This window comes from Camelus bactrianus, chromosome 23 (genome assembly GCF_048773025.1).
Source record: "Camelus bactrianus isolate YW-2024 breed Bactrian camel chromosome 23, ASM4877302v1, whole genome shotgun sequence".
In the NCBI taxonomy this organism is placed as follows: domain Eukaryota; kingdom Metazoa; phylum Chordata; class Mammalia; order Artiodactyla; family Camelidae; genus Camelus; species Camelus bactrianus.
This window is the reverse complement of record NC_133561.1, coordinates 11,371,875-11,395,024: the sequence shown is the minus strand read 5'-3', so window position 1 is coordinate 11,395,024 and position 23,150 is coordinate 11,371,875. Positions and strand designations below refer to the sequence as shown.

At 38.5% G+C, this 23,150-nt stretch overlaps 1 protein-coding gene and 1 long non-coding RNA gene across 4 annotated transcripts in view; one reads left to right on the top strand and one right to left on the bottom strand.

Moving 5' to 3' along the window:
• The window catches only part of GPATCH2 (G-patch domain containing 2), a 137,520-nt gene extending 123,088 nt beyond the window's left edge, over nucleotides 1–14,432 (top strand). For both annotated transcript variants that reach the window (XM_074351611.1, XM_010974016.3), the window contains one exon: nucleotides 10,330–14,432. In XM_074351611.1, coding sequence (XP_074207712.1) covers nucleotides 10,330–10,447 — 118 coding nt within the window. In that variant the 3' untranslated portion in view covers nucleotides 10,448–14,432. The remainder of the gene's footprint in view (nucleotides 1–10,329) is intronic.
• LOC123614000 (uncharacterized) overlaps nucleotides 1–23,150 on the bottom strand; it is a 287,572-nt gene that overhangs the window by 57,192 nt on the left and 207,230 nt on the right. Inside the window, exon 5 of one of the 2 annotated variants that reach the window (XR_012501795.1) lies at nucleotides 19,217–22,178. The exons of the other annotated variant lie outside the window; for it this stretch is intronic. This is a non-coding gene — a long non-coding RNA (uncharacterized LOC123614000). Of the gene's footprint in view, nucleotides 1–19,216; nucleotides 22,179–23,150 lie in introns of those variants that run through there. 2 annotated transcript variants of the gene reach the window in all.

The following is a 23,150-nucleotide window of genomic DNA, read 5'->3' as shown; positions in this document are numbered from 1 at the left end:
CCTGACTTAGACAGGTTAGCATTAGACTAAAAAAATTTGCATCATTTCCACCTCAAAAACCACATCATTCTAATAGCATGTCATTCTACTGAGCATGGTCCAGGGAAAACCACAAGTGCTGAGCACAGAGAGGTCATTATACCAGAGGGGACAGGAAGCCTTCCTACGCTTGGTAATGAACTATATGAATAAGATTAGCATGCATTGCAAAATCTCATGCAGGAGCAGTGTTGTAAGGGAGGTAGAAATAAAAACCTGTGATCGGATGGAGCCAACTGGGCATTAAAATGTAGACACCCACATAGGAATAAGCAACAATTAACTGTAATGGGTTTGTGATGCCGCAAACTATGAGCAAATGTTTTCTGTGTAGATACTTGATCAGTTACAATGCTGCTATTATAACATTGGCTTATTGCCTGGGATCCTTAACCATTCAAATTTATAAATGGTCTCTCTCAACTTCATTTGGTAAATCTTTTATAGAAAGAGTGATTTTTTTTTCCATGATTAATTATAGAATAGGAAAATAAGATTCATATCAACAGGAGAGTAAGCAGTGAGAAGGGAAGGAAATATAGAGAGATACAGATATATGTAGATACATAGGTATTTCTTGACATGATGATTTCAAAGGAAATAAAAGATGTGAAGCTTAAATTCTCTATTTAGGAGACCTATCCCTACTAGTTCAGCACTAGAAAAATTAAAGAATAACTTAAAATTGGAGCACCCATAATACAGTTGCTCCATCCACATAAAGTGCTACATTATGAAATTCTGCGTGTAGTTGTAAGTGTAACATCTGATCTTCATCCTCAACTTTGTTGAATTTTCAGAATTTGGAAGTAGGAAACACCTGTGTGCAGAATGTGTTTGTATTTATGTAGAATAATATTTACCACTTAATAGGGTACCAGAACCTTATTATTTGATTTTATCTTTGCAGCAACTTGATAACATAGGTGTTACTATCACCACTTTGCCCACAAAATGAAGATTCAGAGTGTTAGGTTCTTCTTAGCTACCCAAGAGGACATAATGATTGAAGGGCAAAGGGAGGATTCAAGCCGACAGCTGCATGACTCCTAAACCCATGTTCTTTTCATGACAACATACTCATGGCCTTTCTGTAAGAATATATATGTAAAGACCATCTTATTCCATATGTTTTATGCAATCATATATGTGGATATAGACTATTATGCAGTTTATATAATTTGTTTATATTTATACAGACTATTATGTATCTTAAGTGCTGTAGAAGATGTATCTAAATTTGCTGTGCAGAAATACAGAACATGCATTAGAGGACTTCAAATATATCTCTTCTTACAGGAACATAGAGCCACTTTTAGATCGAATACATGTCATAAGTTCTTCAATTTAAGTCTTTCACAAGGCAAGTGTAGGACTCTTTAATATTCCCATTCCGGTTGAATGGTCCCCTGAATTCTCTTATCTTTCAATGATTCAAACATTGGTGGCAGAAATAGTACAAGAACAGTCTTAGGAATGTGACTGAAGTGCCTCAGAGCCAGCAATAAGGAAGAGAGAGTGTCCGGGTCAGGTCCAAACACTCTGCACATATGTGAAGTGAGGAGGAAAATGCCTAATAGTTGGGGAGAGGATAATATAATTATTTCTACAAGGTGATTTCGATGTTACAACTCAGTAGCATCAGAGGAAGTCATTTATACGGAATGTGGGTATAAACATTAAACTTTAGCCTAAAACATTCATAATCTCACGGCAGCGTATTCCGGCTGGGACATTTCAGAACTGTTGTGCTTCCCATAAGACTCAAGATTTTGATTATATTACTGGACTTTTTACTTAAAAGGATATAATTCATAGAAATTTAATGCGTTTTTGTAATTACTCAAATAGTATTGGAGTAGGAGACTTATATTACTCATTTTCAGCGCATTTTTTTAAATCCGCGCATAACTGGTCCTCTCAGAGAGGAAGAGAATGAGGTTATTGAAAAGTCCTCAGTTTTAAAGAGTATCTTCTAAAACTAATGAACTCTAAGGTGAAGATTATCATCCAAACACAAGACTCAAGTCGGAAATGCTTTTGCATAAATAAACTTTGATAATGAGGTTATGAATCCTAGATCATCTTGTCTCTGAAAATTACGGTTTTCAAATTCTGGAATATAGTCAGTCACATAACAGTCTCCTATTTGCAAGCTTCTGAACTGGAGTTAGCGTGTAGAATTAAAGAAACTATTCTGACTGTTTTAGAGGCCCTTGCAGACTTCCTTAAAAAACACACATTAAATTAAAATATATTTTCACAGTTCCTTCTACCTTTAGTCAGCACTCAGTCTAAGCTGGAAAAATACAGGAGAAGGTAACACTCTCATTTGCAGTCGGGAATAAGAGTTAAAAGGCTGACAGCTTGAATGTTGTTTAACGATCCCTTCTGATTTATATATGAAATATTATGTGGTCAAACAGCAGGTTTTGAACAAGATTTGGCAAAAAATTGTCAGGAAACTATACTTAGGCACTTGAACATCCCAAACTGGGTTTATACGACAATTTAAGATGCTAAAGATCAACACTTCTATATTGTATTTATAATAAATAATATCGTATAAAAGATTTAAAGCCCCCTGTGAAATTAATAACGCCAAATCTGATCATCTTTACCTGCTGGTGTATTGAAAATTTTACTCGCCCTGTTGTAACAGTAACTTCGAAGCACAATTTGAGTCCCTTTTAAGGCTGTAGAGTAGCCAGCAGTGTTATCGGTTAACATTTATTAATTGTGACAGGAACACCGAATTTATTTCAGTGCTTTAGCTTATTTACTGCTCTTCACCTTTGTATTTTGTATTGACACAGTAAAATGAATATTGATAAGGTTAGGTATTGATTTTTAAATGTATGGCTTGTTCTCTGCCTCATTCAAAGTCACATACCAAAAGATAGTGGATGTCTCAGTAGCAAAGGATGTAGACTTAAACTATTATAAAATCAAGAACTGTTGAAGCAATAAGGTTTGCCAGGAGAATGCATTTTATAGTTTGAAAAATGTCATCTGTAAAGGTGAAGAAAAGCAGTGAGCAAAGATAGGAGGAATATTATCAACACGTTTTTAAAAGGCCATCAGCAATGTTGGTTATGGTCTTGTGTTTTTGGTAGAAGTCATAGCTTATTGAGGATTTGATAGTAAAAAGATTTAAATATGTTTATTGAGATATTGTGGCTACCACATTTTTAAAAAAATATTTTGTCCACTATGTAGTAATAAACTCATTGCTATCCACAGTATTTGCTGTTGCTATTTTGCTTTCATTGAAATATTTTCATAGGGAAAATATTCATCATAACTAGTGGACCATTTTTCTCTACATTTTAAATTATGCAGAGAGATGCCTACTGAAGGTCAGTATTTCGGTATATACATTTCTCCGGGGTAACTGTGCCTTCATGACGTGTAAGTTCTTGGCAAAAGGTTGCATTGCAGCTTTCTGTGACTTTTCTGTTTTTTTCCTCTGCTTCCTACTAATATTTCAATAATAAAATAATCTTTAGGAATATATAAAGTAATAAAGGCAGGTTGCAAATTATAAGAGGTGAAGATTTTTAAAAGGTGCTTTTTTTATTGAAGTTTAATTAATTTACAATGTTGTGTTAGTTTCTGGTGGGTATATAGCATAGTGATTCAGTTATACGTGTATATTTATTCTTTTTCACATTCTTTTTCATTATAGGTTATTATAAGATATTGAATGTAGTTCTCTGTGCTGTACAGTAGGACCTTATTGCTCATCTATTTTATATATAGTCATGTGGCTAATCCCAAACTCCTAATTTATCCCTCTCCCTCTTCCCCTTTGGCAACCATAAGTTTGTCTTCTATGCCTATGTGTCTCTTTCCGTTCTATAAGTAAGTTCATGTGTATCTTTTTTTAATTTAGATTCCACATGTAAGTGATATCATATACTTGTCTTTCTCTGTTTTACTTAGTTCACTTAGCATAATGCCCACTTAGTCCTTCCATGTTGCTGCAAATAGCAAAATTTTGTTCTTTTTTATGGCTGAGTAGTATTCCTGTGTGTGTGTGTGTTTATACACACCACATCTTCTTCATCCAGTCATCTGTCAGTGGACATTTAGGTTGCTTCCATGTCTTGGCTATTTAAATAGTGCTGCTATGAACATTGGGGTGCTTGTATCTTTTTAAATTAGAGTTTCCTTAGGATATATGCCCAAGAGTAGGATTGCTGGATCCAATGGTAATTCTATTTTTAGTTTTTTAAGTAATCATCATACTGTTCTCCATAGTGGCTGCACCAAATTACATTCCCACCAGTAGTGTAGGAGGGTTCCCTTTTCTCTGCACCCTCTCCAGCATTTATTGTTTGTGGACTTTTGAATGATGGGCATTCTTACTGGTGTTAGGTGATACCTCATTGTAGTTTTGATTTGCATTTCTCTGATAATTAGTGATATTGAGCATCTTTGCATATGCCTGTTGGCCATCTGTATGTGTTCTTTGGAGAAATGTCTATTTAGGTCTTCTGCCCATTTTTTGATTGGGTTGTTTGTTTTTTGTTACTGAGTTGTATGAACTGTTTATACAGTTAAAAATTAAGCCCTGGTCAGTCACATTGTTTGCAAATAGTTTCTCCCAGTTCATAGGTTGTCTTTTTGTTTTGTTTATGGTTTCCTTTGCTGTGCCAAAGCTTATAAGTTAGATTAGGCCCCATTTGTTTATTTTTGCTTTTATTTCGATTGCCTTGGGAGACTGGAAAAGGTGAACTTTTAATTAAAAGTCATACTGAGCATCATTAGGAGATATTTGGGGTACCCAGGCTCCTTTTCAAGGTGCTGTATCTCTTCATTTGTCCAAATCTATCTTATCAATAATTACATTTTTATTTTCTTTTATTGCTGGATTTCTTTGACCACTATAGGTTTTCTTATCTCTTCCAGGATTTTAAAACAGGCAGATTTTTTTTGGAGGGGGGGTGGCTTATTGTTATTAATTTTGAAACCAAACTATATCCAAACATATCAAAAGCCTAGGTAATATATATCTCTCCCCCTTTTGGATCTATGGACCACCAGACTACCTTTCAGTTATGTGTCTCAGAGTTTTCAACAGCCCTCCATTGCCATATGGTACAAGAAACACTTAGACAGAGGATAAGCACACATATTAGATAGAAAATCATTGCTATTCCAACTATTTTCATATTTATAATCTTTTATGACTAAACAGTTTGAAAATACTCCTGGAAATGCTTAATAAAAATACTCCTGGACATTTCATCTAAAGAGAAAAAACTCTCTCTTTAGATGCATAGTTGTGACTATAGGAAGGAAAGAGAGAAATGGTCCTAAGCAGCCCCCATGCCTATTCCAGCCTCAGAAACCTTGAGACAGGTTGGTTTGTGCCCTCGCAGAAGGAGAACCAAGCCAGGGAGCTGGGTGTAAGGCTCCTTATCAATCCAGAACCTCTGAAAAGCTCTACCTTCAGAACAGGGCATGCTAGAAACAAAACTCACCCACAAGCAAAGGGAAATAAAAAACCGGGTGTCTGGTCTCCAAGTAGAAAGCTCTCTGAAGATTTGTAACCAAGAGCCTACCCTCACGTGAGTTTCTGGTTTAAAATTACACTGAGCCAAAAATGATCATAAAAACTGGTCTCTGAAGCACATGCGGAACCACTCTAGTGGTGCCTGCCTTCAACCTCAAGCCTCAAGAATCAAGTGAAACCTACAGAAGATGACCTCACAGATCAAAACTGAGAGAATTAGTTATAAAAACAGATGCAGAAACGAAAGGGAATAACTGGAAAAAGGAAAGACACATATGGTAAAGAACCATGTAGAATTTTGAGATTATTTTATTTATTATGAAAAATCTTGAAAATGATAAACTCACTGGACAAGTTGAAGAGCATATTAGACACAGCCAAAAAAATCAGAGAATTTTAAGAGTGATCTGAAGAAACTACCTAAAAGAAGCACAAAGGGATAAAAATATGGGAAATATAAGAGAATAACCAAGGTACCTGAAGGAGCATGAAGTTCAATACTCATCTGATAAAACTTCCAGAAAAAGTAGGAAGAATAGGGAGATATCCTATTCCAGGAGAATGGAGACAGAATTCAGTGATAATGACAGAATTTTTACAACTGAAGATAAACTCGAATCTTCATACTCAAAAAACAGAAGTCTTTACGGGGAAACAGTAAATATAAATGAAGTCATACTATCGTAAAACTTCAGAACAGCAAAGACAAAGAGAAGAACTTAAGAGCCGTTTACTCACTATGTGGTACCAGTCAAGTACTTCATCTCTCTGAGACCCATTACAATTCCTCCCTTGCACAGTTGTTAATAAGGAATTTAGATGGTGAAATGTCAGATGCCTAACAAGTAAACCACATGCCAGGTACGTGGTAGGTAAACCATGAAGGGTCTTCTTTATATTATAGCAAAGAAACATCCCTGTGTGCCTTCAGAACGAATGCAGTTTTAAGATTTGTTTTAGTTTTTTGAAAACACTATTCTTTGATCCATAATCATTCCAGAAGAAATATATTTCGGTATAACCAAAACATCAGTTAATAAAAACACTCCCTTCTCCAAACATGTCAATACAGACCATGTCTTTCATTCTCAACTATGCAAAGTTTTTAATCACTTTGGAAGAAAAAAACCTAATGTTACATTTCATTGTTTAGAAAGAAAAATATATGGTATCACTCATATGTGGAATCTAAAAAAGAAAAAAGAAAGAGGACACTAATGAACTCATCTACAAAACAGAAACAGACTCACAGACATAGTACACAATTTTACAGTTACCGGGGGAAAGGGATAAATTTGGGAGTCTGAGATTTGCAAATGTTAGCCACTATATGTAAAAATAGATTTTAAAAAATTTCTTCTGTAGAGCACAGGGAACTATATTCAATATCTTATAATAACCTTTAATGAAAAAGAATATGAAAACGAATATATGTATGTATATGCATGACTGGGACATTGGGCTGCACACCAGAAGTTGACACATTGCAACTGACTATACTTCAATTTTAAAAAAAAAGAAAAAAAAATTAAGTGCCTTGTATTTTTAAGCAGTTAACTGAACTGATTTTAACAGAATTCACATGAAAAACATCTGCAATTTTGCAGAGTGTAAAATGGTCTGAATTAGGCTTTTCCATATTAAAAAATGAAACAGTTAAAACGTTTGACAGTGTAGTAACACCTACCACTTGCTCACGTCTCAAACTGTGCTCAGTGCTGTTTCTTAACAGCAAAGATCCACGTCCCTAAATTAGTTACTGAGAACAGAGGACAGTATTGCAACTTGCAGTTTTAATGACATCACAAACAATAACAGCAGGAGCCCTGCTCTTCAGCTGGATGGTAGAGTGATGGGGAGAGAGGACGGGAAGAAAGACGGAGCACAGACCATGAAAAGCCTTCTGAATACGGGGTCGGGCCTGAAGCGAGTGCCCTCGCTGTTATGTGGGAAGCAGCATGTGTCACCTCCCCTTCCATTGGCTGTTTATCCAACATCAATACAACACTTTAGGAGCCAAATTACTAAACAAGCTGCCAATTAGGCCTGCAGTCAGCTGGATAGATTAGCAGCTAAGAGAGGCCGATACAAGATTTTCATCTCTTGAGCCAATTACGCAAGTGAATTACCATCCACAATACTCTTTGGAAGATTTGAGGGGGAAAGGACTGACTCAGCTGTAATAGATACAAGAGACCCAGTACAAAGGGGGCCGGGAGCGGGAGCTGGCAGAAGGGTTAGCAGGCTACGGATTGCTAAAATTGCCCGAGCAGGAGGAGAGCCTCCTAGGAAAGGACTTAAAGGATTTAGCACCGCCAGGAGCCAAAGAAAAGGAAATTATGGTTGTTGGATGCTGTGCTGAGACTGAGCTGTTCCACTCCCATGTCTTAATCTCATAAAAGAAGGATGAGAGACCAACAGTAGATCTCACTCTAGAGTCATTTTCCATGAAAAATGATGTATCTGTTTTGTTTTTTTTTAAGTTGTATAGAAAAGCCACTGTTTTTTGTTTGTTTCGGGAATCTGTGTTTCTATGGGGAAAGATTTAGCATTTGAGAAATTAAATACTCTTTTTTTTATTTTAAAGATAATGCTGTATTTTATTTCATTTTTATCAAGAAAAGAAATGAAACCAGCATTAAGAAGAAAGAGAATGAAGTCTTTTCTCCCTATCTGAAAACCAAGCATGGGAGGACTAGGGTACCCACGTCTGGGCCACCATGCTTGAAACACCAGCATTTTTAAATTATAATAGTGAATCGGTTATTTGCTCTTCACTTCAGAACCGAGAATTGACCACAGTTTAGCAGTTTTCACAGAGATGTTTTAAATTGGCCTCATATTTTTTTTCTTAACTATTAAACACATTTTATACCTGAACATTTGTGTATCAAAAATATGATTAAGCAGATGTGCAGGCTAAAGCAGCATTAAGGCCTCTGATCTGATCCTAGCTTATAGATGGAATTAAATTAATTCATGGCAATCGCTAAAAAATTAGGGACAGAAGGCAAAATGCTAGTACACCATTAACCTGACATACCTGATCAGCAGCTGTTCTGAAAAAAATCAGATGCCTTGGTGGTCTGTCTTTGTTGTCACCGTTACCATAATTCCAAAATAAAAACTTAATTGCTGTTTTGTTATTATATTAAACAAAAAGCTTCTCTTTGTTTTATTTGGTAAGAGGACGATTTTTTTATATTTTATATGTATATGCATATTTTATAGTTAAATATATATATAAAATCTTCATATAGTTGTATTTTGCCTTTGTCAGGAAGGAGGCAAATGATGTTAGTCAAGAATTTTTCTTTGATACCAGCCATTCAAGCAGTTCGCAATTGAAGGTTTTCTCTATTACATGTGAAGATACTTGTTTTCAGTGAGCCAAGAGCCAATGTGACAAATCCAAAACCAACTCATTATTGCGGCAACCCACTTCTCACGCCCTGTAATGAAGTTAGCAGATGGCAGCAGTGTACCCTATTCTCAGTCTTAAAATGCACCAAAAATGGAGACTATCAAAATGTTCAAGAAAGGTCTTTCAAAAATCAGTTGAAGATTGCTCCGTAGTTTCAGTTATAAAACTCTTCGGTTTTAGCTATAAACTCATCAGTTCAGTTGTAAAACTCGTCCTTGGCACTTTGCAGGTATAAGATTCTCTAAGTTAGAATCATGAGGAACAACCCACTTGCCGTTCCCCAGAAGGACAGATGAAACCTAGTGTAACTTCAACCTTGACATTTCTTTTATTATTTATTATCATTTTATTTTTCACTGTGAAAGACTTACACCAGAGAATATGTGGAAATGTGTAGGTGCTGTCCTCTGTAGTCCCCTCTGTAGGTAATATTTATGTTACTATTATTGGTGTTCAAGGATCCTTCTGGTGCCTCATATCACCATCCTAAACACAGTCTTAGAGGAAGCAGTAGGACCAAGAGTCCCCATCCTGGGGGGGGGGGGTGTCGAAAGTGCTGTCACAGTCCCAAATCAGAGATGGATGATGATGGGAAAGAGGTGGAGGGACGATGTGGGTTGGGATCAGAGAGCCATCTGACTCAAGCCTTTGAGAGTAGTGAGTGATTTTGTGAACAACTGCCCATTTCAACCCTCAGACGGTCTCGGAAAACACAGCCCACATTTCACAGCAGAAATACACTGGATCCAGGACTGAGCTGGTGTGCCGCAGGCATCCCGCAGACCTCTGGAAAGTGGGCCACCTGTCTCCCTGGAGGCCTGGGGAGGGAATGGCCGGCAGACACTAGCCCTGTAAGTTCGTGGCCTCCGAGTCCTACAGCGGCCTTTTTGGGAGGCCCTGGTAGAGGAGACTCCACTGAATATCTTCTCACTAAGACAAAGGTTGTTTTAAGATAACTTCATCCCTTTTCTTTCCACACAGCCTCTCCTATTAGTTTGTTTGATCATCACTTCCTTAATTATCAAGGAAGAGTAACCACAAGAAATGATCCGGTAACTGAGTTTTGATTGCTTTGTATTAACGCCTGTCTTACAGACGAGAAGACAGCAGCCCAAAGAGGGCAGATCACTTAATCAGCTCCTGAGTGGTAGAGCTGAGACTCTAACCACAGCCCTCTTTCCATTGATCCCTCTGCTGCACCAAGCCACTCATCCAAAGATGAATAAACAGCCCTCCCGGGTGCCTTGCTAAAGAAAACCTTAGGAAAATGTGGTTTTCTTAACCTAAAGAGTATCTTCACCTGAGTTCATACTAATGTGTTTTTTTGGTCATTTTCTAATTTCAGGATTAGTAGGAGAAAATGCCCAGCCAATCCTCGAAACCAACATTGGAAACCGAATGCTGCAGAACATGGGCTGGACACCGGGGTCAGGCCTCGGGCGAGACGGCAAGGGGCTCGCTGAGCCGATTCAAGCCGTGCAGAGGCCCAAAGGGCTAGGACTCGGATTTCCTCTACCAAAAAGCACTCCCGCCACCACTGCCCCCAGTTCAGGAAAATCCGCCTAAGCGGAGAAGCACAGGAGAGATGTTTTACAAGTCTGATTTGCTACTCGCATCTACCCCATTGTTCTCAGATCGCAACATAGCTTCTGTGTTCGAAGCACAAATCTGCCACCGCCTCGCCCCTGTCGCTCTAGCTTCCTCGCCGCGCCGAGTCCTGCCGCAGTGATAGAAATGGGATTTCATCACAGGTCATGGTGCTAAAGTAAAAGCCTTTCTTTACCTTTTCACATTTTTCAGTGATTCCAGCTCCTAGGTATGAAGAACAGCTCGTTTCTCTTATTTATTTTGATCTCATACGTCAGTAACGTCTAAAGGTTTAGCGTGATTCACTCGTGTGTGTGTGTGTGTGTGTGTGTGTGTGTGCACGCGCGCATGTGGTACCCGAGCTCGTCCAGAGGTTTCTGAAATGGGATCGGCCGGAAAGGGTTGTGTCTCACGTCATCCCCGTCTGTTGTAACCGTAGACACCTGTCACCACAGCAGTGAAGTCCCAAGCAAGTCTTTGTTTGAGAGGCTGGTCAGTTTCATATTCCCTGAAATTGGCTTTTTTTTGTTAAGGTGTCACCCGGGCGTCTTCAATCCTTGGACAGTGGAGTATGAAGTTCACAGCTGACAAACAGCAATTAATGTTGCCCTCTGACATTTTGACAAAAATAAACCTCATCATTATGATCACCAGAGTGCCCTCAACAATTACTTTAATGCAGATTTTACCAATTTTACCTCATTTAAAACATAAAATAATTATTGAAAGAAAAGAAGTGTATTTTTTAAATTCACCATGACTGAACAGTAAATTCTGTTCATCCAAACTTACTTCTACCTCTTTCTTCCCAAAGGGTGATATTTTTTTAAGAGCAACTCAACTGTAGTAAACTGATTTTAAATTTTAACTATTGGAGTAAATTAGAGTATCAAATCAATTTATTTGAAGATTTAAATGGCTCTCCCAAGAATTCAGATTTCTAGCAATGATCCAGACCATTTACAAGGTGAACAAAAAAATAAATAAATAAAGAATGGTACTGCTTTGCCCTTTCTAACATTTAAGCAGTACTTTAAAACCAAGCCAAACAAATCGTTCTTATTATGTGCCTAGTCTTGCTATGTCTGAATCACCTGCTTCACTACGTCGGATTTGAAACTGCTCTGTTTAGATGTTGGTTAGTTACCATCTTTCTTCTTAAGGACTAATATTCTCTTTGTAATGATCTTTATTGGTTGAGTAAAGGCCAAGATAACACAATGTGAATCACATTTCTAAGGGCTTTGTTTTTCTAGAGTGTTAGGTTCACAGCAATATTAAGGGGAAGATGCAGAGACTTCTCAGCCACCCTCTGCCCTACACATGAACAGCCTTGCCCATGAACAGCATCCCCCATGAACAGCATCCCCATGAACAGCATCCCCCATGAACAGCATCCCCATGAACAGCATCCCCCATGAACAGCATCCCCATGAACAGCGTCCCCATGAACAGCGTCCCCCATGAACAGCGTCCCCCATGAACAGCATCCCCCATCAGAGTGGGACATTTGCTACAGCTGGTGAACCTACATTGACACGTCATCATCCCCCAAAAGCCACAGTTCATACTACAGTTCACTCTTGGTGTTGAACATTCCATGGGCTTGGACAAACGTGTATGCACCATCCATCATACAGAGGCGTTTTATGGTGATAAAATTCCTTTGTGCTCCTCTACTAGGTTTTTGAAAATTTGTAAATCCCAAGACTTTTTTAAAGAGGGGAAAGGAGATTTGTGCATGTAGTAGAGCTGTCCCAGGTGGTCCCTGAAAGGAAGTACTGCCAATGAGGGAAAGGAAGGTCGGCCTGCTATGTGAAAGGCTTGGTGATTTGCCAAAGTACACGTCCCTTTTAAGAATTATCTTCTTTCCTAGAGGTATTGTGGTCAGAGGACAGGTTGGTTAGGGAACTAGAGCACCAGGTGAGCTGCTCTTTGAGCACATTCTTGCTGGATGAAGTAGCCCTTTTGTATGATTATTTTCTACACGTTCATTACTTAGAAATTTGCCATTTTTAAAAAATGATTTTTGTTAAATGCCCATTCTATCTACGTAAGGGGTCAAAGTTGGAGGAGATTGTCTATATTTTGGTTTAAAACTTCTTTGTGGTCATGTATCACGAGCTAGGATCTGTTCAAAAGTGTTTTGGGTTTTTTGTTTTTTTGGTTTTTTTAACTAATTCCATTGCCTGAAGATCTTCTGAAATCCTAGCATTTTGAAGAGCCAGATTTGGAGCTACCAATAACACACAATGAAGTTATCGTGAGACTGACTGACCCCAGGCTCCGGAGGACTTAGCCCACTCCTTTTTCACAGAGAAAGAGCAGAGCACAGAGCAGGCAGCACAAGGGAATCCCTCAACTAAATACTGAGCTTTATGAATACTTTTTACTGTCCTCCTGGACGGTGCTAGTCTTCTGAAACAACCCCTCTGAGCGCCTCCTCCCTGAGCTTGGGTGTGCTCTGTCTCTGCCCTCCCCAGATAATTCATCTCTGTAGTTTCACTCAATAGAAGAAAGGCCTCAATCTTGATATCTAGAATCCTCTAAGTAGCTCACAGACGACTGAAAATATTTCTTGCTCTAAGGAAGTGTTTAAGGAGATCGAATCCGAGACTCAGTGTTCAGAGCAGAGCAGTGGCGATGTCCCAGGCTGCCCCGTGCACTCACGCAGACCTGCACCAGGAGCACATGCATCCCCTCACGTTCCAGTCCTTAAGGGAAATCACGGCACACCCAAAGTCCTGCTTGGACTGGAACTTTATCAGAGAAATAAACACAATGGAAAAATGGAATTTTTAATGTCAGTCAGACATCTTTTAAGGTATGAAGTTCACTAATGTATGTTTTATATATAGTAATAGCTAATTTTGACCACTTACTATGCCCATAGAACTCAAAGCATCCAAAGGAATTCATGCTTTAGAATGTATCAATCATATCTCTTTAAAAAGATGGTAAGATTTTTCTCTTCGCTTTCATAAAGCCACTCGTCTACAGTTTCTAAAGCCTCATGTCAAATTACATGCTTGTGCTCAAAATTTTAGAGTGCATAGGTCCTTTCCGTTACCTTCCAAATCATCCATTGCCCAGCAGCAGCCGAGAGAGGCTGAGCGTGGCTCTATTAGCAAATTAACTTTTTGCCTTTATATACTTGTTATAGTTGATATTGACCAGATTGTGTCCTGGGGTCATTTCCTTCCTTCCTTCCTTCCTTCCTTCCTTCCTTCCTTCCTTCCTTCCTTCCTTCCTTCCTTCCTTCCTTCCTTCTTTTTCCCTAATGTTTAAGGCTATGTTCCCCTCAAATTTCTTTGCCTTTATTTTTAAATTTTATGGTACCCCTTTAAAAGAAAATCCATTGCTAACTGAAATTTACCAATTAGTTGATCTCAGTGTTTGAATACATAGATTTTTATAACTCATACCGTAGCCATCAAACAAAAGATAAGACAGTAGGGTTAAAGGTATGATATGCCTGATGTATACTTATAGGTGTGTTTACAGGGCACATATGTGTGCAATATACAGACATGATTGCAAAATACTGCATTTTATTGATATGTTTATTTTAACATTGTGAATTGATATTCTTGCAATTAATTGAACTGACAGTTGCTTCTGTTCAATCTGTTTTTGTTTTGAGCAGATATTTCACAAAAGAGAAAAATCACTGTTGACATGCTTCTTAAAACTATTTCCTCCTATACTTTTTCTTTAAGAAAAAAAAAAGTGATCTAAATTGGTATTGTAAAATGAATTTGTTTAGCAAAGAATATTTTGGATTTTTTTTTCTTTTGGTAGAAAGATATATTAATAATACAACAAAGAATGAAAGAATAAATGTAATGTTTAAGAATGTTATTTATAAGCAGTCCTTGTCTTTGTGCTTTAAATGTTTCCCTCTTAAAGTAATAAAAAAAAATAAAGTGGAAGGACTTTAAATGTTTTTAATTACTACCCATTGACAATTAACATTTAGCAGTGCAGTTAAATTCATTGTTAATCTTTAAGCCCTGAAAAATTTCAATATTGTCCAAAAAAAAATCTAGAGAAAAAAAAATGGTAAACATATTTGACTCATTTATTCACAGCTGATTGTGACCTGTTCTACCACATTTTCCTGTTTTTGTTTTTGTTCTTCCCTGAAGCTGGACTAGACCAACTGGCTTCAGGTCTGTCACCATTCAAAGATTCTGATCCTGAAGCAGCAAGTGCAAGTTCTCTCTGACAACTTGCCAGATGTCAGTCAGCATCGTACGCGTCACGGTCCCTCCACTTCCTTCTGGGAAATTGTGCCTCATAAACATGCTCCGATCCTTTAACTATTTTATACGAATTAAATTGTGGAGATCTGTTTGCTGTAGGAAGCATCTCACTACATCGACAAAATTTTATCTTTTCTCCCAAAAAACTGAGTTGTTAGTTGTTAGAGTTAGTAGATTTTTTTTTAATCCAATAGGTATTAAATACTCATTTATTGAACAGGCTTGCAGTAATATATACTCAACTGACAAGTGGACCATGAAGGCGCCTTCTGCTGGGTTCCTCCTAAGCAAAGACTCATCACTTTACACACCTGACATTTTAAGTAGATCCAGATTTGTCTCTAGCGAGTCAGTGCCATTAACTGCCAGGAGTATGATCTACTATTGCCACTTTTAGTTTTATCTGTACATTAGAGTTGTCTTCTGTCTTTGAATTGTCAGACAGTTTAAATCATTCTCAGATTCACAGACCTCACTCCTCTTGCAGGATCAGAATGTCCTGTGTTTCCGCCTTAATCTTTCAAGGATGAACTTACGTAACAATTGAAGGTGATTTTTGTGTTTCTTTAGTTTTTTTTTTCCCTTAGTTTGAATATTCAAAATACATTACTAGCATTTTAAATGTGTGTTTAATACTTGATCTTTTGGCTACAAAACGGTAGAGACAAGACTATTATGACAGCATCCCAAGCAAAAAAATTAACACCCAAAATTATTTTCCACCAGTTTTCATCTTCCTATTAAATTTTAAGAAAATGTTTATTTCTTCCTGAAGGCAGCATTCTTTAATAAAAGCAGAAAGGATAAGAAATACTATACTAACTCATTATATGCAAAAAAAAAAATGCTTTCCGAAAGCAAACAAATTCTTATATCTCTTATTGAGGTGAATTTCTTCAAATCCCAGAATTTCATAGCTATGATGAGCAAAAGATTTTGGTGGGGGTGGTGGGGAATTAAGGTTTTGTTAGATGGCTGTGTGGCTCATCTAATTCTAAAGACTATAATTGATGGTGGAAACTGTAGATAACCCACGTTTCACATAGGAGGTAAGGAATTCACAAAACAATTTTTTAAGTGGATGTGAAGCCCTTGGGAGCACACATTAAAGCTATGAAACTTAAAGAACAAAACCACAGTATTCCTAAAACAATGACCATAGTGTCTTTAGGTTCTCAGCAGCCAGCCCAGGGGTCAGTAATCTGTGAGGCTAGGTTCTTGACCCGCCCCCATCTTTAAATACCTGTCCTTTTATTGTACCACTTCTGATTCCTTTCCACACATTTTGGTCTGCATCACGTACTTTAGTATCACAGGACAGCCTTCCAAAATGAGGAAACAATCACAAGCACCCAGGACACCCGCGTGTCCTGACTCCCATCCCATTGTGTTTCTCCATGATGTCCCTTAACAACTCAGCTAGAAACAAGCAGCAGATTTCTTCCCCACTCAGTGAGTAATTGTCTGCGCCGCAGTGACAGATGTGCAATATAGCAGCTTCTTCAGGAAAAAATTAACAGTTTGTCCAGCATGTCAGCTCGCTCTTTTTAGTGCTTGGGAGGTCTTGGCCCCATTATGGATGATTTAGAAATTGAGGCAAGCAAAAACCAGCTGCCTGCGCTGAAAGCCTTCGTTAGTCGCCCTCATCTGCATTCCAGGACTCACTCACGTCGAGAAATTGGTGGAGCCCCTCTGGCCACACAATGAGTAGGCGCTGACAATGCCTTGATTTGTTGAGAGAGCGAATAAATGGGTTTTTCAGAAGATGAGGAAATATCACCATTACTGGCCAATTTGCAGCATTTTATCTGTTCTTCAAACATGTCACTTTTGTTATTGTTGCATGGTAATTACATAGTGAAACGGAAAGAAAACAAATTCAGGTTACGTATTCAGATGGATTGCAAAATCATATAATCCTGATAAATGCCCATTTATGATACACATGGATGAAAGGTTCATTTTAATTCTGAATGGCCAGCTCAGCCATAAATAGGATATAGGATTAAATTCCAGGGAATCTGATTACATAAAAGCAAATAGTCTTTCTCTTCACTTTTTCAGATCCGGGACATTCAGGGAGATACCATGAGTCATATTCACAAACACGACTTTGCTGAGACAATACCAAAAGTAAATTCAGAATTGCATTCTGAAAAAGGACGAGAGCTTTCCGTGAGGCTAGAGAGTTATCTTGTTCTGGAGGTGAGTCCATCCTAAAGGCTTCTCAAGAAGCAAGTGGACCGAGGCAGAAAGATTTCCAGTTCAGAGGAACAGTTCTACATTCTGAACTTTTACATTCCTGGTCACGTCTGCAATCTCACCAAACATTTAGATACTAGAAACCAAATGCTTTTTCTTGTGTTCCTCTTTCTAAGATGATTTCTCCCCCATCCCCAGTCCCTGTTATTGTTAAAGAGTGTTGCCTGTAGCAGTTTAGCCGAGCACACAGATAATAAAGAGCATGGAGATGAAAAGGAACAGGGGGCAGCACCCCACGACTGCCACTTAAAGTGTTGGGTGTGTCAAGTGATGAGTCTTTGCTTAGTAGGAACCCAGCAGAAGGCACCTCCATCGTCTCTTATCAGGTAAATACATACTACCATGAATCTGTTAAATCAGTGAGTATTTAGTACCTGTTGGCTCCTAAGTTTGCTGTGGCAGGGAAAGAGAGAGAGAAGAGGCATGCTGGTACTTAACTGCTTTGACCCAGGGGTGACACGTGTCACTTCTGTTCAGGGTCCACTGGCCAGAACTGGTCGCCTGGGCCCAAGAGGAGGGCAAGGAAGCAACAGGAAGTAGGGGGCACGTGGACATTTCTGAGCACTACGTCTGCCATGGTTATTTATGCCATGGTTATACTATTCCTACACAGTCCTAATATGACATGTCCAGACTGTTCAAAATCAAATCAGCATCTACCATATTTCATTGTGTCTAAGATGCCATCAAGTTTAAGATGCACCTTAATTTTAAGTGGAAGGAAGGAAGAGAAAGAAAGAAAGAGAGAGAGGAAGGAAGGAAGAAAGAAAGAAGGAAAGAAAGAGAGAGAGGAAGGAAAGGAAGAAAGAAAGAAGGAAAGAAAGAAAGAGAGAGAGGAAGGAAGGAAGGAAGGAAGAAAATGCTGATAAACCATGATCCCCTACCCGTGGCAAGATGCCGCCATCCCAGTCTCAGAAATACTAAAATGTGAGAAACTAATTAAATATGCTCATAAGTATCAAAAGAATGGCGCAGAGAAAAAAAATCTAAGGAATATCGGGGAAGGCTGCATGGGTAGGTAGGATTGGAGCTGCTCCTTGAAGAATGATAGGGTTTGACTAGAAACAAGGAGGTTCACTTGTACCAGTAGCTGCGTCTGTTGTGTTGACATTCTGTGGCATAAATGGCGCAAGCACTGGAATTACTCCAGGCTAGAGTCAATGCCCAGCCCTAATGCCTTCTGTATATTTGGGGGCTAATCTCAAAAGTTTCATGCTTTTTTGCTTAAGTTAGAAATAATAATAACTACCTCACTGAGTTGTTAGGGTTAAATGTAATAATGCACATAAAATACCCTAGCAGTGTCTGGTACACAGTAGTTGCTCTAAATCAGACAACTTTTTCTTTTCCAGTTTCTAATACAGTGATAAGTTGTTCTTGTTTGTTCACTCTTCTGGTTGAGGGGAGAAAGTCAGAAGTGTTAACATATTTTTAATTTGCTAACAGTTCCCAAAAAAGAGAAATGATATTAAATAATCTTTCTAATTTCATAGCCATCAATGGGCATACTCTTAATAATAAACTTCTGCTATGACTCCAAGTAATAAGGTTTTTAAAAATCCATTCAACTAAAACCTGTAAACAACAAAAATACAGAATTCAGCCACCTGCACTCAATAATTTCTTACTAGTGGAATGGAAATCAACCAGGAACCACTGGCCATTCCCGCCAAGACCTTGGAACCGCCATGGCCTCTCATACCTCTATTCTTACGGAAGTGGGAGATACAGAACCCATTGAGAATGTCATTGGCCCAGGACTAATGCTAATGCTATGACAAATTCCTTAGAGAGGCTTGAGATGCTTAATTTGGGATTCCGTCTTTTTCCAGAATCTTTTTGAGGACATATTCTAAAACAGTGCCAAACCTCAGAGCACATAGGAATCACCAGGAAAGGACTTGACACATTGAGATTCTCAGACTCCATTCTCAAAAAGGTACCTGAGGGTGAGAATGCAGTGGAAAAAGACTGTCCTGGAAGAACCAAATTAGGTAGTTTCCAAACCTTCGCCCAGCCTTCTCTGGTAGACCCTCTTGGGTCATCTGCCCCAGCTCTCTTCTGGGATCTGTTCTCAACACACCACCACCCTTCCATCCTCTCCCTAAGACAATTCCCAGGAATTTGGAGTTAGACCTAAAAGGTTTTATTCTAGCCTTGGTGTAATGGGTCTCCTGAATGGAGAAGCCATTGAACTGGGCAGCAGAGGAAGTCGGTATGTAAATGAGGCAAAGGATGGAGAAGAGGAGCAGAGGATGAAGGTGGAAAGGAAATCATCTGGGTTTCCTACAGCCCTGGAGCCTGGTTTACGCTTCCTAGATGTTCTCTTCAAAAAAGACCAGAGGACCATTACTGGGGGAGTGGAGGGAGCAACACTGTTCTGTAAGAGAGCATGACATCTCTTTGCATGGAATTGGTCTCTTACATTATTGGGCAAAATACTTAACCACACAGGTCTAAATATCTTATTAGCAAACATACAAATCAGAGGGTGAATCACTCACATTACACAAAGATTTTTCATGTTATGAAAAAGCACAGGGTCCCTTTAGGTGGCATTTTCTCAAGTGCTTATTTATAGATCATTAAATACTTAACAGAGGGAAAAAGTAAGAGCTGAAGTGCTTAAGCCAGTATTTATTAAATATCCATCATAGACTCAGATAAAGCAAATCTAAAATCATAATGACAGTTAATTGTCTAGTTTTCAGATTTTTATATTAGGAGACAGGAGCTAAGATAACAGCCTGTCCGCATTCATACAGGACCCCTGAGCATTCTACAGTGGCTATAATTCTCTGTGGGCTTAGCCCCAGTCCCATAAGACACACTTTTATCTTATAATAAATATCCCCTTTTGTACAAGTTAACTTAAGTTTTCTGTTATTTCCAAGTAGTACTAATTTTCTGCTGGATGTTGGCTAAAATGTAACTGTATTGTAAAAGGCTGAATCTACCATAACTTGACCAACTGAATTTTCTCGACGGTGCAGTCATCTAAGACTTCATAGTTTTAAAGGAACGGTTACACCTCAGAATGCTTTAATAAAGTTCCACCTTGTGGCAATGGAGTATTTTACACAACTTGGCCTCAGTTTTCTTTTTCTTTTTTTTTTTTTTTAACTGAGTCCAAATTCTAACCCAGTTATCAAATTCTAACCCAGTAATTCCTATCAATAAAAGAGTCTCATTACTTCAAGGGACTCTCATAAGACTGGAGAAGAATTCTGAACATTAGTTACTTTACTTTTCAAATATCTTAATGAATATACAACATACGATATTTCTCCCAGAGCTGTTTCACGATTTTTACGTGTCACAGAGCAGAGGAGAGCATAGCAAATCTGTCAATTATGGTAAGAAGCTACTTCCTTCTGTCTTTCTACCCCGTCTTACAGCCACTTGCTTATCTCGCTCTCGGGCTACTGAACCCTGCTGCTGGTTGTTGCGGGACATGGCTGTCACTGTTAAGATGGTTCCCTTGGAACCAGTGGCTTCCCTGTTCACCTTTTATGGTCACGACCTGCCTCCAGACTGTCAGACAGGAGTTCCAGGGCCCCCTCTAAAGGAAGAAAGCAACTTTGAAAAAAGAAAAGAAAAGAAAAAGGCAGAGAACCCTTTAACCCTGACGATTTGCTTGCCTTTTATATCTGGGATACAGTGGCAAGTAATATAGCAGGAGGAACACTGGACCAGGAGTTAGAAGATTTAGACTCAAATTTGCTCTATCCGTTACCGGTCCCAGGCACTCACCTGACTGTGCTGGGTTGTGGAACTAGATTTATAAAAAGAAGATGTTGTCTGGGAAAAGGATTTGATGTTTCTGAGTGCCCGCTCTGTGCCCAGGAGTTTTACGTAGTTTTCCTGTGAACGTCACAGAAAGGTATCAGTACCTCTCACTGGTCCTTCTCTGCTGTAAAGATTAGATGACACTTAACTTTGAAAACACAGACTAACGGAAAAAAATTATTCCTGAAGTAGCAGAAAGCCCAAATTATTTCCTACTTAAGGGCACGCAATGTTATTGTTTACAGGTAAATTACTAACAATTTAAATTAACATTGAATAAAATTTTATTTAAATTAATTAATATTCAAACCAGTGTTTAAATGCAAACAGCACTTGTATAGTGTCAAGTTTTGAAAAAATTTTTTCCCAAATACTTTATTTCCCTTGTAACTTCTTTCTGCTATTAATTTACTTGATAAAACTATCATTATAAGATCATTATAATGCACAGGCATCCAAACCCACACCAAGTCTTAATAACCACAACAAATGTAACTCACATTTGACAACGTCTCCTGGTATATGTCTTATGACACGTAACAAGACACAAGATAACACTAACTTGACAATATGATCTTGGGCAAGAGAGGATGTGTGATTTCCCAGAACAGTGAAGAAGAAAGAGGTTTTTTTTCTTTTCAAGAACTGGGGTTCAGCGTAGTGACCTTAACTCCATATACAGTTTGAAGAATTGGAACAGGTTCAGAAAAAAATCAAGACAAATGATTAAAGGCTAAAGGCACTGACTTTAAGAAAAATGTAGACGATCAATAACGCAGAGTTTGCTAAATAATGACCACAGGGAGGGTCTAATAATACCCAGAATATTGTAAAGACACAAACATCCAGAAGAAATACATTTATTTCAAGAATTACCTTTTAGTTCTAGAACAGGAAAAGTAAGGTTTGATTGATTTAGAATTTTTTTAGAAAGGAAAATGGTGCTTGAATAAAAGGATACAGAAAGGCAACTGTTTTAATGGAAAACATTAAACTAATCAAAGGAGGAACTCTTAGGAAATCCCAGTCTGAATGAATTGAAGCCCTCTGTGAATCTGCTGAGGGCTACAGTGCAGCCCAGCTTGGGGGTGATGGGCAGTAACTTTCCAGCACACCTGAGACTCCAACCTCTCTCCATTTTCAAACCACGTTGGCAGCAGGTTGGGCCAGGACAGGATTTTGGCGCACCTTCACCCTGGGCACGGGCATCCTGGCCATTCTTTTGTTGATGCGGAGCACAGGGTTGGACTGTGACCCTTTCTGGGTCTACTCTTTAATCTGACTTTTGCAGCTGTGAAAATAACCAAAGTGCCTCACAGGTCATTAGGCTAGGTAAACTGTTCATTACAGAGCGAAATGAGACCAAGGACAATCACATTCTGCCAGTACAGAGTGTGTCCACTTCCTACCATCTAATGAAACGCCACTTGCTAAGTGTTTATGGAGTATCTACAGTATGCTTAGCACTGAGCTGGTACTGTGGAGATCCGTAAGAATTTCACAGTGCACTCACTGGCCATAAGGGATTTGGAATCTTTTTGGAGAAATCTAACATATACTCAGAGATGACATTTAAATTTTCATGGTAAGACTGGCACAGGCACTGGCCAATGAGAGTGGATACGGTCTTATCTAAATGGATGCCAATTATAACTATTGATATGGCGTAATGGTGCATGTTGGTAAATACCAGCCTTACATATATCTGATTTTTATTTTAAGTTGAAGGGGAAAAAGAAAACTATGCCTAAAATATTCTATTGAATATAATCAAATGCCAATATACATGATGGAACATAAATGCTGTATATGCTGCCTTTCCCTGTCCATGGCAGACATCATCGATCAATAACTGCTCTTTTATGATGAATCCCAGTACAGAGTCCTTGGCAGTGAAAGGTAAAGTCAACTCTTGTGATGAAATTCATTCATAATTCTTTAGAGACACCATAAGTGTTGGTCACAGAAGGGGGATAATATCAAGATACCCCATTACACAAAGCTCTCCAATGATACTTTCTTGATACTCTTCCGGAATCTCGTCTGGCTTATCTCTTAGGTAAGTGAATCCTTCTTCTCTCAAATGTGCACATACTGGTTTTTCTCATTCCCATTTCTTTGCTTATGGCCTTTCTTTTGTCTGGCTAAAAGATTCCAAAGTAATCTGGGTCCATTTAAAATCAGGCTAAGTCTCATCTCTTTCCACCAACCTTATCCTCGTAATATTGTATGCACCTTTTCTAAGCACTGATTAATAGAATAA